This window comes from Trichosurus vulpecula, chromosome 9 (genome assembly GCF_011100635.1).
Source record: "Trichosurus vulpecula isolate mTriVul1 chromosome 9, mTriVul1.pri, whole genome shotgun sequence".
Lineage (NCBI taxonomy): Eukaryota > Metazoa > Chordata > Mammalia > Diprotodontia > Phalangeridae > Trichosurus > Trichosurus vulpecula.
In genome coordinates, this window is record NC_050581.1 from 192,413,548 (window position 1) to 192,430,479 (window position 16,932).

Here is a 16,932-nt window from a genome sequence, read left to right on the forward strand (position 1 = left end):
GATCAGATTCAGAGACAGTGGAGATGGTGGTGTCAGTGGTGGTGATGGTTTGGGCACAGGGACCCCACCTCTGCTCCGGATGCTCCCTCCCAGTCCACCCACAGCCAAACACATGAAAATCTGCTCCCTCCCATTCCCACCCCCTGGGGACAGAGATGTAAGGAAAATATTATACCCAAGTACAGAAAGCAGGCAGTGGATGATATACAAAACTTGTTTATAAAGAGTAAGAAAAGGGGCATTACAGCATGGAGAGTGGGGTGGGAGAGGATCTGGAGAATTTCGGTTTGGGGAAGGCTGAGATGATGGAGAGGGTGGTGGGTGTTCAGGCCTCCTGAAGCCTGAAGAGTCAGGCAAAGCAGAGCTGACCCCAGAGCAGAGAGATCCAACCTCGGTGGCCCTACCACTCCTCTCACCCCCTTTTCCGGGGTGGGGGGAGGAGAACAGTCTGGGACTTTGGAATTAAGTGGGGCTTCCGGGGCAGGGAGGTGAAGGAAATACAAAGGACATCTAGGTGTGGGTATGTTGGGGGGTACCCTTCGGAGGGTGCGTGTGTGATAGGACTACGTGGACATTTATGTGAGTTTATGGGAACGTGTGTGCATTGACATCTTGATGGGGTTGTGTCTGGAAGAATACCTGGGTTTATGTATGTCAGCATGTGTGTGTGTGTGTGTGTGTGTGTGTGTGTGTGTAAAGTGGACTGTCCAGAGGGAGCGTCTCACCCTATAGAGAGCCTTTCCTGACCTCTTCCCTCTCCCCCTGTCTAGCAGAGTTAAACAGAACTATGGAAGGAAGAGGAAAGACAGAATATCAAATAACAGACAAAAATGAACTTTTCTCTTTGGTCTTTGGCCTCTGCCCATCATGGACATTAACCTCAATCCCTCAGGAGGTGGGAGCTGAGGGCAAGGCATGGGGTGACTGCTGGACACCCCCAAGTGGCCTGGGGTGCTCCCCTTGGGCAGAGTGGGGTGCAGAACTCTTTTCTTGAGAGGAGGCATGGAGGAGGCTTCAGTTGGTGGTGGGCCGGGAGTTCCCAAAGGTCACGCATACCATGCCAGCCTCATGCAGGGTCCCATTGGCCCTGGAGGAGCTCTGCAGGTAGCGGCGGAGCAGAGGGGAGGTGCTCACTTCATAACCATGGCCCCTACTGGCCGGGCTGTCGGCCTGCTTTGTGACTGTGGTGGACGACGTGATGATCTTGTTCCCAAATGGGTCCATTTCCTCGTATTGCTCTGTCACCGTCCTTGTTGCTCCATATAACTGGGAGCCCCGTGGGCCTGTCTGCAGCTCTAAGATGCTTTTCTGCCTCCTAGGGAACAGGGGACTGGCCCCAGGGCTTGGCTCAGACTGGCTGAGGCCCTGCCTTGCCTCCCTGTGACCTCGATCGGCTGGGATGCCTTCTGGGGGCAAAGAGTGGGCAATGTCCTGGGACAGGTGGGAGATGTCAGGGCTGTCCCCAGGGCTGGGAGGCTCCGCTGGCTTCCTGGCTGCCGACTCAATGGTGATGAAGGATGGCGAGGAGGGTGAATTCACACGGGAAGGCAGGACTCTGGGGATGCCCAGCTCTGTTCTCAGGTTCTCAGACAGTCCTCTGGGCTGGGATTTTGCCAAGGCTTGACTTTCCACTTTAGGGAGGTCCTGGGCCTTTTCTGGAGCCTTGGCCTCAGCCTGACTCTTGAGCTCAGCTTGCTCCCTGCCCTCTGGCCCAGTCTGCTGTGATTTGACCCTACTACTGGACTGAATGCTGACCTTGGCAATGCTGCTTTCCCTTGGAGCTGGGGTTGAAGGTTCTTCCCCTAGTGACTCTTGGAGGATGCCCGAGAGGGCCGCAATGTCGGCCTCTGGCTTGAGGCTGGACACAGAGCTGAGGGCCTTACGAATAGCTTTCTCGATGTCCAGCAGCCGGGCCAGGGTCTGCTCCTTCAGGCAGGCCACTTCAGCACTAGCCCGGGCCAGGTCTCCAAAGGCCAGCTCCACCGAGGATACCCCCTTGGGGCCTGGAGTCAAGACCTGCCCAGGACAGGCCTCCCTGGGGTCTGGAGTCTGGGGCCTTTTCCCCACCCACTCAGGAACAGCCTCAAAGAGGCTCTGGAGGGCCTTCACGTCCACCCCACGCACAGCATCCTCCTCGATGGCCTTCACACGGCTCAGGATGGCCTGGAGTTCCTGCTGCTTTTTCAGGTTTTCAAAGATCTCTTTGGCTCCCTGCACGTGTCCCTGGGGGATCTCTTCCCGAAGTTTCTGCTGATCGGCCTCGGGCTGTGGGTGTGACTCCTGCCTAGGAAGCCTTCTTGGCGCCTGCAATGGGGCAGGATCATCCTTGAGTGTAGCTGGGGTGCAGGGGGACCTTCTTGGACCCATGGCCTGGACACTGTTGACCACAGCCTCCTTCTCAGAGGTCTTGGAGGTAGAAGTGACCAGGCTGGGGGGCTGCCTTCCACTGAGGTGGCCATCTGGATGTCCACTTGTTTGGCGTGGTGGGGTCAGAGACTGGACCTCCCCTGGAGCTCCAGTGATGACTGGGCTGGTGAGGAGGGCTGGTTGTTTGGGGGGAAGGATCTGGGCTGGACCTCCAAGGTGTGCAGGTTTGGGGGGTAGAGTGGGCTTCTTCCTGGTGACCATCACTGTAGTCTCTTGTTTGGAGGACCCTACCTCTGGTCTCTCCGGGTGTCTCTGGCCAGAGACAGGATTGAGGAGGTGAACATAGGGCTTCTGAGGGGTTGGAGCACAGGAAAGAGCGTTGTCTTCAGGGCCAGGGGAGGGTGATAACTCGGGTCCAGTTACAGCAGCTGGGGGAGGAGGAGAGTAATTAAGGGCCTGCTGGCAGTGGCCAGCGGCTTGGCTCGGGCTGGGTACAGAGGCCCTGCGAGCTGCATCCTGGTAGATCAGAGCTGCTCTGATATCACCTTTGCATACATTCATGTTGGCCTTGCCCAGAGACTCAAGAGCAGCCTGCACACAGCCCCTGCTCCCTTCCCTCCCTGGTCCTGAGCCTACTTCCAGGCTCCTGGCATTCGGTGGGGTGGGGGCCCTGGGCAGGAAAGTCCCTGGCTGGGGCATGGCTTCCAGCTCCCCCTTAGCAGGCGGGGCTCCAGTGCAGGGCATGACGGTCCTTACAGGCTTAGCTGTGTAGATGCCATCCTGAATAGCCCCCCTCCCCCTGAGCGACCCTTCACTTGGCTCTTCCTGACTAGCACTGACCTTGCTGCGGACCATGGAGGTCATTTGGATGTCAGGCATCACCACCCTGGAGATCCTGGGGGCAGGACTGCTCTGTGGGGCAGGCTCCTGTGCTGGGCTGGCATCCCTTGGCTTGTGTTTGCTTTGCACTTGGTGTTGGAGGGTCTGGGCCTCAGCTGTGGCTTGACGGAGATTCTGCATGGCCACCTGGAGGTCTGGGCCCGGCACCCCTTGGGTCACAGATGGGGCTCCCTGTAGGTCTCCGGGGGTCACTGGGGAGACCCAAGCCTCCTTGGTCAGGAGATTGGTGGAAGTGGGTCCCATGCTCTTCGGACACCCTATCCCACCTTCTGGCAAGGCCACATGGATGACCTTCTTCACTGAAGACGCTGTCAGCGGGGTTTGGCTTGGGGTGGCTGTCCCCTCAGCTGGACCATGGTTCTCTGCTGGTGGCTCCCACTGCAAGCTCTTCAGGGAATCCAGGTCCCCCTTCTCGATACAGCTAGCTAAGAGCTGGACGCTGCCCCTTTCTGCCATCCCACTGGCTGCCTGGGACCCCAGCCGGAGCCGGAATGAGTAGACAAGCAGCTTCACCAGGCCCTGCTCAGTCTCTTGGATCACCAGTCCCCTTCTGGTTCCACCAGCCATATGGCTCCAGGCCAGCAGGTCCCAGACCTTGTGTCCACAGCTATCTGTGAGGGCTGAGAGCGTCAGTGGCTCCAGCTTCATGAGGCCTGTCTCATCTTCCTGCACCAGAAGCCCCTGAGGGGCCACGTCTGGCCCTTGGATCACTCGTCGCAGAATTCTTGGAAGCTCACCCAGGACCACCTCCTCCTTTTGCACCTGAGGCTGCTCCTTGCCAGGGCTGGACAGCTGGTATTTGGCCATTCGGACCGTCCGGGCTGTGTGGGCTTCGATGAGGATGCCTCCCCTTTGCAGGACCCCAGGGGTGCTGTGTAGCATTGTCAGGGTCTCCCCTGCTGATGTCTCCTTCTGCTCTGGCTCTCCATCCTGCTGGGCATTCAGGTGATCCAGGGGCTTGCTCTCAAACAGGCGAGTGGTGCCCTTCACATCTGCCTGGGGCACCTGCTCCCGGGGTCGCTCCACCTGGGGCATGGGGTCATGGAGCTGGTCCAGGGGGGTGCTCTCAAAGAGCCACGTGGTGCTCTTCACATCCGCCCGAGGCAGCTTCTCCTTGGGCACCTCCTCCTGGGGTGCCGGCTCCTGGAGCCGGTCCAGGGGCTGGGTCTCAAAGAGCCAGGTACAGCGTTTGACATCCCCTCGGCGACTGTCCTGCCTCTGCACAGCCAGAGCAGGCTCGGGGGTGGCAGAAGCCTCTGCGTTACCTTCTAACTCATTGCCCTTCAGGGAGTCCAAGGGCCGGTTCTCAAAGAGCCAGGTGGAGGTGCGGACGTTCCCTTGCTGCACATCGCTCATGCTCACTGTCCGCACGTACTGTAGGGCCCTGCCTGTGGGCTCTCCCTTGGCCATCTGGGGGCCAGGCTTGCCCTTCCTGATGCTCTCTGCCAGCTCCAGGGGCTCTGTCTCAAACTTCCAACGTGCGGCTTTGAGCTCTCCTTGACAGATGTCCTCCTGGGTCACAGCTCGGATGACAAATATTTCTTCTCCATCTCCCAGTCTTTGGGTCAATGGCCTGGTCTCAAAGATCCAGCGGGCGCCACAGGTGTCTGCCTTCCGTACTTCTTCTTTCTTCACTGCTGTGACTTCATGGAGCTGGCCCTGGCGGTCTGGCAGCACATACAAAGGCTGGCTCTCAAAGCGGAGAGTCTGGGAGGAGCTGGAACCTCCAGCCAGGGCCTTCTTCTCAATTCTCTGCAGCTCACTCTCATCAACATCATCTGGGAATTCCCCCAGGGAGCAGGTCTCGAAGACAAACCTCTTTCCTGATGTGGCAGTGGCAGCAACGTCCTTCTCTGGGGGCATCTCCTGGATGCCCCCAGTCACTACCTTCTCTAAGCTATCCATTGGACAGTTCTCAAAGAGCCACGTGAATTTGCGGACCGAGCCTCCCACTACAGGCTCAGGAGCCACAGACCCTGGCTGTTCTTTCTGGCCTTCGGTCACAACTGGGGCCTCAAAGGCCTCCTTCCTTCGTGAGACCTGCCCTACTGGAATCTCCACCCGGCTGCAGTAATGGACAGGGTCCTTTCCCCTGAGATCGTGAGGGGAGTGCAGGGGCTCTGTTTCAAAGACGTGAGCTTCCATCTTTTGGTCTTTGGTCTGGGAGGAGGCCTGTCTGACCTGGAGGTGCTGCTCCCCAGGGCCCTCTGGCCCCTCTCGGGGCTGGGTCTCAAACATCCATGTGTATGACCGGACATCAGCCTGAGGACTGGTGCCTGTGACCTCTGGCCTTGACTCCTGGGCCAAAGCGTGGATGGGGTGTGTCTCAAAAAGCCAGCGGATGGTCTGCACATTACACTTTGGGGGCACCTCTGATGGGGGCACCTCCTCTTTTCCCTCTTTCTCCTTCTTCTGCTGGTGGATGACCTCCAGGGGCTGAGTCTCAAAAAGCCAACGTGCACTGCTGACATCCCCGGCCATGACTTCCTGACGTGTGATGCCGCGGATGACATCCACCTTCTCTGGATCCTGGCCCAGCCGGTCCAGGGGCTGTGTCTCAAACATCCACCTGGAGCCCTGAACGTCCCCACCAACCACCTGCTCTCTGCTGACTGAAGTCAGAGCATGGAGGCCACCTTGGCCATCCTGAAGGGCGTACAGTGGCCACTTTTCGAACAAGGCCTGGCTGGCTTGCACTTGTCCAGCAGACATCACTCCCTTCAGCTTATTCTCATCTGCAGGAACAGGGGACTTCTCCTGCCCAATGCTATCCAGGGGAAGAGTCTCAAACAGCTTTTTGAAAGCCTTCACATCTCCCTTTCCCTCCTTATCTCCAGCAGGAAACTGGCTGAGTGTCACTTTGGAGGCTCCATTGCCAGGGCATTTCTCCAGCTTGAAGCCAGCATTCTCTGAGTCTCCCTTCTCAATCTCTCGCTGCCTGATCTGCTGCAGGTGCCCTACTTGGACCTCACTGCTGGGAGTACCCAGCGCCTGCGTCTCGAAGAGCCACAGGGTAGAACGCACATCCCCTCCGATCACCTCCTCCTTGGCTGTGACATCTTCAGGTGCCTCCTCACCTTTCAGTGTGTCCAAGGCCCGGGTCTCAAACAGCATTCGCTGTTGTTGGACATCTGGGCCAGGGGGGATGAGGTCTGGGGAAGGCTGAAAGTCCTTCTCATCAATCGTAACTTCTCGGATAGCATCAAGTGGCTGGGTCTCAAAGAGCCAGCGGGTATTGCTGATGTCAGGCCGGGCTGCCTCCTCCAGGGAGATCCCCCTGATCACTCGGACTTGGCTTGGGTCCCGATTGATGGCATCCAGCGGCTGGGTCTCAAACAGCCACCGGGCCGTCCTCACTGCTGTGCTCTGGATCTCCTCCCGGCATGCGGCCTTGACCTCGTGGATGCCACCCTCAGCATCCTGAATAGCACAGAGGGGCTCAGTCTGGAAGAGTTTCACTGTCTTCTTTACATCCCCTTTTAGCTCTTGGATCTCTGAGCGCAGCTGCAGGGGACTTTGCTCCTGGGCAGAGGCTTGGCAGCCCAGGCTGTCCAGTGGCCTTGTTTCAAAGAGGGTCCTGGTGCCCTGGACGTCTCCACTGGGTGGGGGCTCTCGGAGCACAGCTTTCTGAATATCTGACTGACTAGTCAGTGTGTCCATCGGTTGGGTCTCAAACAGCCACCGCACTGTCTGAACATCCCCGCGGATTGGCCTTGGTTTGGCTGGTGCCTGGTCTGTGGTGCTAAAGGACCCATCCTCGAACTTTTTAGATGTGGCCCGCACATCCCCTGCAGGTACCGCCTCACTATCTGTCAGCCTCTGAGGAGGCGGGTGGTCACCAATGGCGTCCAGACTCCAGTTCTCAAAGATCCAGCGCATGGATTGGACATCACCTTCTGTGGGCTCTTCGGCCTCCAGGACTTCAGCTAAGTCCTTGACCACGGCTTCCTCCAGATTCTTGCGGAGCTCAGGGTGGATGTGGCGATAGAGCCTCCTGAGCTCATTGGCCTGTCGCTGCTGGTAGAACTTGGAGAAGGCCTCCTTGGGTGGGGGAAGGGGCAACTCATCCTGGGCAGGGGGCGGTGGCAATGCCAGTGTGTCTTCCCCAGTCTTTGGGAAGGTCATTGCAGGGGCTTCCTGGACCTTGCCCTCAGCCATCCTTGTGGGGAGATAAGGGGAGATAGGTGAGGGCATGGGCTGAGGTGCGGCAGGCAAGTTAGTGAGGACACAGCACACGGGTAAGACTGCCATGCTGGGGATGCGGGTTAAGAGACACAATGCCCAATCCCAAGCCTGGCCCCACCAACTGTGTCTAGGATAGGTTTCTATCTCGTGGTGGTTGGGCCCACCAAACTGAAGGCTTCTCCTCCTCCTTGCTTGGTCAGGTCCAGCTCTTTAGCCCAGCCATGGACCCTCTACTTGGAGTCCCCTGGCTTCCGCAAAGGGGCTGTCGGGCCCCAGCACACACACTACACACAGTCAGGAAATCCTACCTTGTTGGCTCTGGAGTCGTGGGGGTTCCTTCTCAGATGCTGTTGAAAGAAAAGTGAGTATATGTATGAGCAGGGATAACTGTCGAGCCTTGTGTTCTTTTCACTTTCCCTCCTCTTCCCCTCAAGGACTCCCTTTCAACCTTTTCATCTTCCCTCCAACTGTGTGATCTCAGGGCACCTCCCTGACCCTCATTCTCCTCTTCTATATCTGTGAGAGCTTTGGAGATTTCTTCCGGTTGCTCTATGATCTCAGTTATTTCACCCCACCGGTCTCATTCCTCACCGCTAAAATAAGGGGGTGGAATGACACGGCTGTAAAGTTGCTTCCAGTCCTAAATATACTCTCCTGAGGATTCTCTGTGGATAATGAGATTCTGCACATGCTTCTCATCACAGATGGCATGACAATCATTCCTGTAAAGCCTCCTTAGTATTTCCAAAAAGACTGACCCGACCATCTACCCTGGAAATCTCTCCCCCTGCCCCCTGCCCCTGCCCTGCCCCGCCCTATCCCTACTCTGGGTGACAAGTGTAAAAACAGGGGCCAGAGCTTCCTGGGAAAGAATGAGAGGCATGTTACCTTCCCCCCACCCCATGCACACAGACCTTTCCTTGGACACTAAATATAGCCTGAAGAGCCCGGCTGCCAGGCTCACATCGCACCCTGGCGCTTGGGGGAGGAATGCTGGGTCCTGCCACCTCAATCAGACAGAGGGTCCCTGATCCCTGCAGGGGCCCAGAACAGCCCCCTTTTCAGTGATGAGGGTGATTCCTTCTCGCATACCCCCAAACAGACCCAACTATCCCACCTTGTAAGCTGTCCTAGGCAGAGATAGGGGCAAATAGCCAGGCAGACAGTGGCATGGAGCACAAGGGGCAAAGTGGATTCCTCCCCCTCCCACCTGTCTCCCCCACCCCTACCCCCTGATGCCTCAGGGGCTCAGCTGGCTCCTCTCATCTCTGGTCTGGAAGCACTGCTGATCTCGGGGTGCTAGGCTGGCATCCATTCCCCTACCATGGGGCTAAGGGGAGTGGGGAGGCATGAGAACAGAGCTGGGGGCAGGGATCAGGGCAGCTCCCACTCAGTTAAAGAGCTGTAGCCAACAATTCTTGGGGCAAATGGCCTGTATGACTCCTGGAAATGGCTTTCTAAGACAAATTCAGATACAGGGAGGAAGGCATCCGGGAGAGGCTTTGGACCTTGGGACAGGGCCCGATGGTGGGGGGGCGAGACAGCGCCCCCAGTTTTCTGTGAGGCTGCCGCTGAGACAGCCGCTACGGGGAGAGGAAGCAAGACAGGGCATCTTCCTTCTTTCATTGGTCTTGGAATTTTGACACCCTAGGGCACAGCCCCAACCGTTGCGCTCTATTTTCTGCACTCTGACCTTAGTTTCGAGTCTCCTCTTTTCTTGTTCAGGAAACACTCCCAAGACCCCAGAGTCATATGAGAGGCACAGATCGTTTCCCTTGGCCTCTCACTTGTTGCCTGGTTACATCAGACTGGCATCGGGTTCCTCCATGATCATGAGCCCTACAGGAGCCATCTTGGAGCAAACTTCCCTCGGAATTAGGGCAGTGCTCAGTCCTGGCTTTGAGGCCTTCCTTCGCCTCCCTTTTCAGAGGCCTCCAGGCCCCAAACAATATGCAGACTTCCGGACAGGTGGGACGTCAGACAAGGGATGGTGAGGCCCCCTTGCCATGCCCCCAGGTAAATATCCTTACTGGGTCACCGAGTCACCCGATTACTGTCATTCTAGGGAAATTGAGGAACTAGGCAGGTGGTTAAACGCTTGACCTTTCTGGGGTTCATTAGCAACATAGATAAGGAATTCAGGGCCATGGACCCTGTGTCCAGTCACCCAAGGGGACACTCACATACTCAAGCTCTGGGTCTGGGGTCTTGGGCACCTCCCCCCCACCCCAGCATGTCTATCTGCCTCTCCATCTGCCTTGGTCCAATCTGGTGACTCACTCCCTGTTGCCCAGAGCTTCCATCCCTGACCAAAGCCTTTACTAGCCCAGTCTGGCACCGGACGTGCCCCCACCCGGTTAGCTTTCACACTCACTGGGCACTGACAACAGCCCAGGGGAGCTTAATCTAGACTGTAGTGGCTGAGAGCCAAGGGGTGGGGAGTCAGGGGGAGGGGGGGGAATCTGCCATCTGAGTGATCCCAGGAGCCCCAAGTCCAGAGCAGAAAAGGGGCCTTGGGGGCCACTGACCTCCTTATTTTGAAGATGAGTAAAATGAGGCACCCAGAGTGGGAGCAATTAGCCCAAAGTCCTCCAGGTAGTAAGTGGTGACACCAGGATTTGAATCCAGGTTCTCTGACTCCAAAACTGACTGATGGTACCTGGAAGGAAAGTTGAGGAAGTTCCTCTTCCCCCATGCAGCCTCCTTTGGGGTGGAGTAGGGGATGTCAAGGGATCTATTCTTGACGCCAGAAATGTAAAGACTTCTCACCCTGGACAGCTGAGGAACTATGTGTGTCAGGGGAGGGGCCTGAGCCTGTGAAGGGGTTTACCCTTAGGGGGCAGACAGCCAGGCCCCTCTGGGGCTTCCTAGACAGGGAGGGTGACCTCCATGCTGGCTCAGCAGCTCCTGGGGCGCCCCGAAGCCTGCTCTTCCCAAGCTCCCAGCTGAGCTCAGCAGGACCAGGGACGGAGAGAGACAAGCCCTCCCAGGCTAACCTTGACACTCCCCAGATCAGAGGACAGCCATGCCATCGTCTAGAGACTAGGGGACAGGGCCCAGCCAGGGACCAACAGCCTCCCTTTCCTCACTGGGCATTTATGGGAGAAGAGGCTGTGAATGAGGCCCCCAGAACACTGAAAGGGACCCAGCTAACCCAATGCACAGCATTCCTGGAGGATTCCATGAAATGGGCTGTTTTAATTCATCATCTGAAGTTTTCTTTCCAGGAGCCATCAAGGATTACATGGGATCTATCTTCCTCCAGTTGGGTCTCCGACATCCTCCTTCCCCAGCTCTTAAGCCTGGCCCTCTCCTCTCTGCTTTAGCTTCACCCCTAGAGCTACAGCCAAAACCTCTTTATGGGCTCTGAGGATTAGCCACTTTAAATAATATCTCTCAGGATGCTTCCCTAAGCTCAATTTATGGACTTCGGATTTGCACATAGCTCCTCAGGCCCCATGGGTTGCAGGATTCCTCCTTTATATCTGTGACTTCTCCTAAGCCGAATGGGGCCCACTCTGCCAAGATGGGATTTGGGGTGTTTAGCTATTTGGGAGGCCTCCAGGCCTCTTCTTTCTTCATTTATAGGACAGATAATGGAGACAAGTTACTTTCTCTAAGTCCTTACTTGATGGGAGCCAGAGGAACGGGAATTTATCAGCTGAATCTCCTGATCCCAAGTCCCCCAGGGAAGTCAGGCTGGCTTTAACCCCCTGGGGCCCTCACCTCCAAACCCTGAAGTCTCAGAGTGGGGCAAGACTAGCCTGCTCCTCCCACCCCCAGCTGTCAGATCCTGGCCTCCGGCTCGCAGCTCTTTGGACGCTAGTCTCAGAGTCTTGGGGACAATGGACCCTTCAAGGCAAGACCTGACAGACCTCCTGAACTTCCTGTCCCTTTTCCCCATCACCACCCCGGCTTGCACTCAACCTGAGGCCCGGCCACGCAGGGCCACAACTGCCACCACTGGCAGATGAAGAGACATTGGCCAGGTTCGCCCAAGGAGATGAAAACATGGTCACTTACATGGCGGGCCCTGGCAGCCCCTAGGGCAGGGGTTTCTGGAGAGATGCTGGGCTCGGGAGGAGTCACTGGGTCCTTGGGGAAGCCGGCTCTGACAGATCTTTCCTCCTTCCTCTCTCACTTGTCGTCTTGCTTCCTGCGTCCCCCTCTGTGTCCCACTCTGCGTCCAGCTCCTGGGTCTGTATGGTCTGGGGCTCCCAACAGCTGCTTTTATCTGGTAGAGCCAGGCTAAGTTGGGAGCATGAAGCTGGCGGGTTATTTTTAGGGATTGTGGAAGTTGCTATTCCATCCGTCTGAATCAATCACGGGTCTCTGAGCTGGGCTGGGGGCCCAAGCACCGGGGGTGGGGGAAGAGGGGACAGGGAGAGGGCCTCATTCATAGAAAGCCTTGTCACTCTCTCAGCCTGGTCACTGACCCCGCCTGTGGGGATCACCCAATCCAATGGTGACTCAGGTCCAGAAAAAGGGACCCAGTCAGATACCAGGAGTGTCCCAGACTATTTGAGGGGGATGAATAAGAAGGGGCCTCCTTTGCCCAGTATGACCCATCTCCACCCCTCCCTGGGACAAATCCTAGCAGCCCTTCAGGGCCCAGCCCAAATTTCTGCTGTCCAACAACAATCTGAAAAACGTATTTAATGTTCGCTATGTGTGCGGTGTCATTGAGAAAATGAGGATGGTGGGTTGTGGGAGAGGGAGGAGGTATGCAAAGCCTTCCAGGGCCCCTCCAGCCCAGGGTCTGCTTTCTCCTTTGGTCAATGCCCTCTCAGGCTGCCTGAAGAGAGACATTTCTTCTACTGCCCTGGTCCACCCACCTCTGGAGGAATGGGGTCAGCTGTGGGCATTGGGAAGGACAGTGACTAACTGGAGAATGTCCACAGGAGGGCATTGGAGATGACGAGGAGCCTCGAGGTGGAGCCTGGAGAAAACTCAGGGGATTATGAACTGTCTTCATGGGTGTGAAACATGGTTGTGTGGAGGAGGGGTTAACTTGGTTCTGCTTGGCCCCAGGGGGCAGAACAAGGTCAAGCTTCAAAGAACCCATTTAAGGTCAATGTCAGGAAAAGTTCCCTAACATTTAAAGCCTCCCCAAAGTGAATCGGGTTATGTTGGTAGGTTGTCTCTTTAGAGGAGTATTTGAGCAGAAGCTGGGGTCTCACTCCTTGGGTATGTTGTAGCAGGATCCTAGGATCCTGGCCATGAGGGCCCTCAGAAGCACCGAGGAGTTCTCAGAGGAAGAGTCCAACTTCCTCATTTCACAAATGAGGAAATTGAGGCCGGAGAGAGAGAGGAGCCTCCTCAAGGTCCCAGAGGCAGGACTGGAATGCAGGTCCTCAAGATTCCAGTGCAGTTTCCTAGCCACCATCCTATGTTACTTCTCACATCTCTGCCAACTCTGAGCTACTGGAATTTTGTGACTTTCTCCCATGTGCATCTGCCTGCACAGCCTACACCTTGAGAGTTCTACCTGGTATCATTCTGTGTGTGTGTCTTTGGAGACTAGGGAAGCCTCTAGAGTGGCGTGGAGTGGGTGGCTGGGACTGCGGCTAGAGACTCGGCCAGCTGTTTGGCTGATGGATTGATGGCACAGCCCATGTTAGCCATGATATGCTAATTGGGGACTGACAGTTCAAGAAACCGAGGCCCAGAGAAGGGAAATAACTTTCCCAAGGCCAGACAGCTATTAAGCAGCAATTAGTTCACCAGCATTTTTTAGGCGCTTCCTTATGCCAAGTACTATGAGGGCCAGTAGTATTCCACCCCATTATATCCTTTGTTCTCAGTGAATGGGTGAATGGAGGCTCCAGTCCCCTTTTTCTACCCCTGCCCCCAGCCCACCCCTCTCACATTCTCCTGATCCATCTGCTCTCCTGGACAGAGCCTGGATTTTGGGTCTATTCCCTAGAACCCAAACAAGAGTAGGGATGGCATCAAGCATGGCACTGAGCACGGCGCTCCTTGAATCCTCCTGTGCTCAGGCCCATGTGCCCTGGGGTTTGTCTGCTATTAATAAACATTGTAGTCAGATTAGAGGTGGCTGGCCCTAATGTTGTTGTTCCATGAGGTCCAGACTCAGCCTGATTTGCCAAGGTCACACAGTGAGGGAGAAGAGGGCAGAGTCAGGACCTGGGCCTGGGTCATCTGCCCCCTGCTTCTAAGCCCTGACTGGACTCTGCAGTGGGAAATCCTTGGTGCTCCATAATCCCTCATTAGCCATCCAGCATAGTTGCTGAATGTTTCCTGCCTGGCTCTGATCCATTGATTTTCTTGTGCTGATCTGCTGAGCTCCCCAGGCCAGTTTTGGGGAGTTTGTTCACACAGGAAAGGGGCGTAACCAAGTGAGCTGAGGAAGGCCAGAGAAGGTGGGGTAAGATGGGGAGGCTGCTGGGGAGGGGGACGATCATGATTCATAGAAGGGCGGTGGAAAAGAGGACTGGATTTTGAGTCAGGACCCGGGTTCAAAACTCAGCTCTGTTACTTCTCCCTGTATGATGCTGGCTGTCACCCTATCGATCTGGGCCTGAGTTTGTTCATCTATAAAACTAGGGTGGGATCAGATAACTTCAGAGTTCTCCAGCTCCAAATCTATGATTTCATTCTTTCTTGGCATCATGACATCCTGGGGAAAGGTTCACTCTCAGACTCAAGAAGATCTGGGTTCAAGTCTTATTTTCGATGCCTGTTGGGCAAGTCACTTAACCTTACCAGTAAATCAAGGAAGGTCACATCTAGCCTAAACTGAGGGTCCTTTGACCCAGGCAACTCCTTAAGATTATAAAGTACAGCCAGAGCGGCATTTCCACCCTGGGAAACCCTCAATATTCATAAAATCACAGATCTGTTAAAGAAACTCTCTCTTGTCCTGAAGTACAAGGCCAAGTGTCTGGTTCCTCTCCCCAACTTCCTCAGACTTGCGCTTCCACACAAGAATGCTCCTAAAGCTGATTATGCACTTGTCTCTGCCCCGCCCCCACACCATAATGGAGAAAGTCTGTTGGCTTATTCTACAATCCCAGGTTCACTCTCTGCCAATCAGGAAGTCTCCGGAATGTGGGGTGGGGAGTGATGCAAATTTGGGGGAACGGTTTGGCCGTATTCCTGTGTAAAGCAAAAAGCTTACTAGACAGCTGCATATCCTCTATCTAAAGAATTTTTTAAAAATCCTTTTCCTTATCATCTATAGAACAGGAGAATTCACCCCAGACCCAATTCTCTCCAAAAATTCACAAAAACTTCTCCCCCTACAGGGCCACCATGGAGCAGCCCTATCTTTCTGCTGGTCTCCCCTGTGATTTGTTCCTACTGACCAGACATAATCTGGGTTGAAGGTTAGTCTGGGGCTAAGGAACAGAGACTTTTTGGTCTGTAGCAAGTAGACAAGGAGATTTAGGCATCATGCATGGGAGATAGAGCTTTCGGCTTCATCCATGCCTTCTCTAACCACTAAGCTAACCCACCCAGGCATTTGAGGATAAAATGAAAACCAGAACAAGATGTAGACAGAGCCTAGGGCTTCTGCCCCCCAGATCAACATCCTTTCCCCCATCTGACCCTGCCTCAAAAATGGCAGATTCAAGACAGGAAATGAAGCGGAGAGCCAGGCAGATGTTCAAGGTGGACGTCCATACTTGGTTATTGCTGGGGGGCTAGTCACTTTCTTCAAGTAGATCCCGACTCTTGTAGGTGGAAACAAGAACTCTTGGCCTAGCATATCTTTGAGGGCGGGGCAGGGAGACAGTGTGTGGGGACAGCGACCCAGGGGACTGACCCTGGAAAGAGGGGACCCAGCAGGTCAGAGTGGCCAGAACCCTGGATTTGGAGCCAGAAAGATTTGGGCTCAAGGATCATCTCATGTATTTACTGTGTGACCCCGGGCAAATTGCATAACTTCTCTAAACCTGGTTTTCCTCCCTGGCAAAATGGAGATGATATTAGCACTCACATCACATGGTTATTGTGAAGATTGAGTCAGATAACGTATGTAAAACGCATGGCAAAATATGATTATCACTATTCCCATTGAGCCTGGGATGAGGACGAGATGGGCCAGGTGAGGAAGAAGGAGAAACTCCTAGGATCTGGGAAAGGAAGAAGCCCACGTTCCCCCAGGCATGGGGAGCCTCTTGATAAGAACATCAATGAACTCCCATGGATAACTGGATGTATCCTTCCATTGGTCTTGGGTGAGGATTTGAGGAAGCAGTGTGGGGCCTGGGCAGGCAGATGTTTATCAGAATCTGGCCCCTCTCGAGATAGAACCTGGGACAATACGGGGCCCTGGGTAATCCCAGACTAATTTAGTTTCCAAAGTAAGGAAGATGCTAGTTTTGGAGAGGAGCAAAAGAATCTCTTCCCCTCCCCTCCCTTCCCCCCAAACTTCTAAGGAAGTTTGGAAGAGGGGGAGGGTTTATAGGAAAAGAGTCTAAGTTCAGTTTTGGACCTGCTGAGTTTGAGATGTCTATAGGACATCCCAACTGAGATGCCCAATAGACAGTTGGAGATTGGAGACCGGAAGTCGGGAGAGGTCGGGCCTGGCTAAATCAGTCTGAGAATCAAGATGATAATTGAATCTGTGGGTGCCGATGATGGCACCAAACCAGCCCTACTGAGTGCCTTGTCTCTCCCTTCCTTTAGACCTCCAGACCTTTCTTTGTCTTCCTTCCTTCTCTCCTCCTTCCCTCCAGTCTCAAAGCACGAGGTGTCCCTCCCCCTGGCCAAAGCTAGCCCCCGGCTCCTCAGGGATTTGGCTTCCTGAAAAAATGGCCTCGATCTGAAGGCCTATATAATCCTTTAATAAAGGAAACTCTGCTCTTATCTTCTCCTTTCTAGAGGAAAAGTTGTTACCGGCCAAGCTCTCAATTCTGTCAAAGGGCTCAATGAAAAAAAACACCAAACCAGATGTGGTTTTACCAACGGCCGTGACACCGCCCTGGATGCGTTACATTTACGCCTTTGTCAGACTCTAGCAGAGGGCAAGAACCTTGAGAGGAGCGACTGTCTCACTTTTTTTTTTTTGCTTTTATCCCCAGTGTTTACTACATAGTACATACTTAATAAATGCTTTCATTCATCCACTCGCCGTTTCTTTCTCTTTCTTATCTTCAATAGCTTCTACTCTTCGTTCCTTCCCTCTCTGTTTACAAACAGACCCAGGTCTCTGCTCTCCTAAAACGACCTTGCATCGGCCCTGCCTTGTAGGCAGCTGGGCTGTCATACTCAGTTTCTCTTTCCCTTCGCTGCTAAACTTCTCAAAAGAGTAACCTATCCGAAGTACTTCCAGCTGCCTCCTCCCCACCACCTGCTGACTCCTCAAGCCCTCCCCTTAATCGGGCATCCACACCTGTTGCTGCTCCCTCCAAGGTCTCTTTAACTGACAGATCCTGGGCCTTCCTCTCATTCCTCATGCCCTGTGATCTCTCTGCGGTATCTCACACCACAAAGACAGGTCGAAGGTATTGC

The 16,932-nt window shown here is 54.9% G+C and overlaps 3 protein-coding genes across 4 annotated transcripts in view; all 3 read right to left on the bottom strand.

Annotated features, from left to right (window-relative positions):
* Positions 1-200: 200 nt before the first annotated feature.
* LOC118831948 (xin actin-binding repeat-containing protein 1-like) lies at positions 201-3,201 on the bottom strand. The gene has a single exon (XM_036739432.1). The coding sequence runs from the start codon at positions 3,109-3,111 to the stop codon at positions 1,015-1,017; it is 2,097 nt and encodes a 698-aa protein (XP_036595327.1). The 5' UTR covers positions 3,112-3,201; the 3' UTR covers positions 201-1,014.
* Positions 201-11,667, bottom strand: LOC118831947 (xin actin-binding repeat-containing protein 1-like). Of its 2 annotated transcripts, none has more exons than XM_036739430.1 (4): positions 11,476-11,667; positions 7,761-7,799; positions 3,208-7,426; positions 201-2,795 (listed from the first exon to the last, which is right to left on the bottom strand). In XM_036739430.1, the coding sequence occupies exons 3-4, from the start codon at positions 7,423-7,425 to the stop codon at positions 2,787-2,789; spliced, it is 4,227 nt and encodes a 1,408-aa protein (XP_036595325.1). In that variant the 5' UTR covers position 7,426; positions 7,761-7,799; positions 11,476-11,667; the 3' UTR covers positions 201-2,786. The 2 variants fall into 2 exon arrangements, with proteins under 2 accessions (XP_036595325.1, XP_036595326.1); XM_036739431.1 differs by lacking the exon at positions 11,476-11,667 and adding an exon at positions 9,981-10,078.
* Positions 8,693-16,932, bottom strand: part of LOC118832326 (solute carrier family 22 member 14-like) — a 43,740-nt gene continuing 35,500 nt past the window's right edge. The window contains 4 exon segments of the mRNA XM_036739684.1: positions 8,693-8,782; positions 8,929-9,035; positions 11,594-11,700; positions 14,781-14,836. Of these exon segments, the coding sequence (XP_036595579.1) occupies positions 8,693-8,782; positions 8,929-9,035; positions 11,594-11,700; positions 14,781-14,836 (360 nt within the window).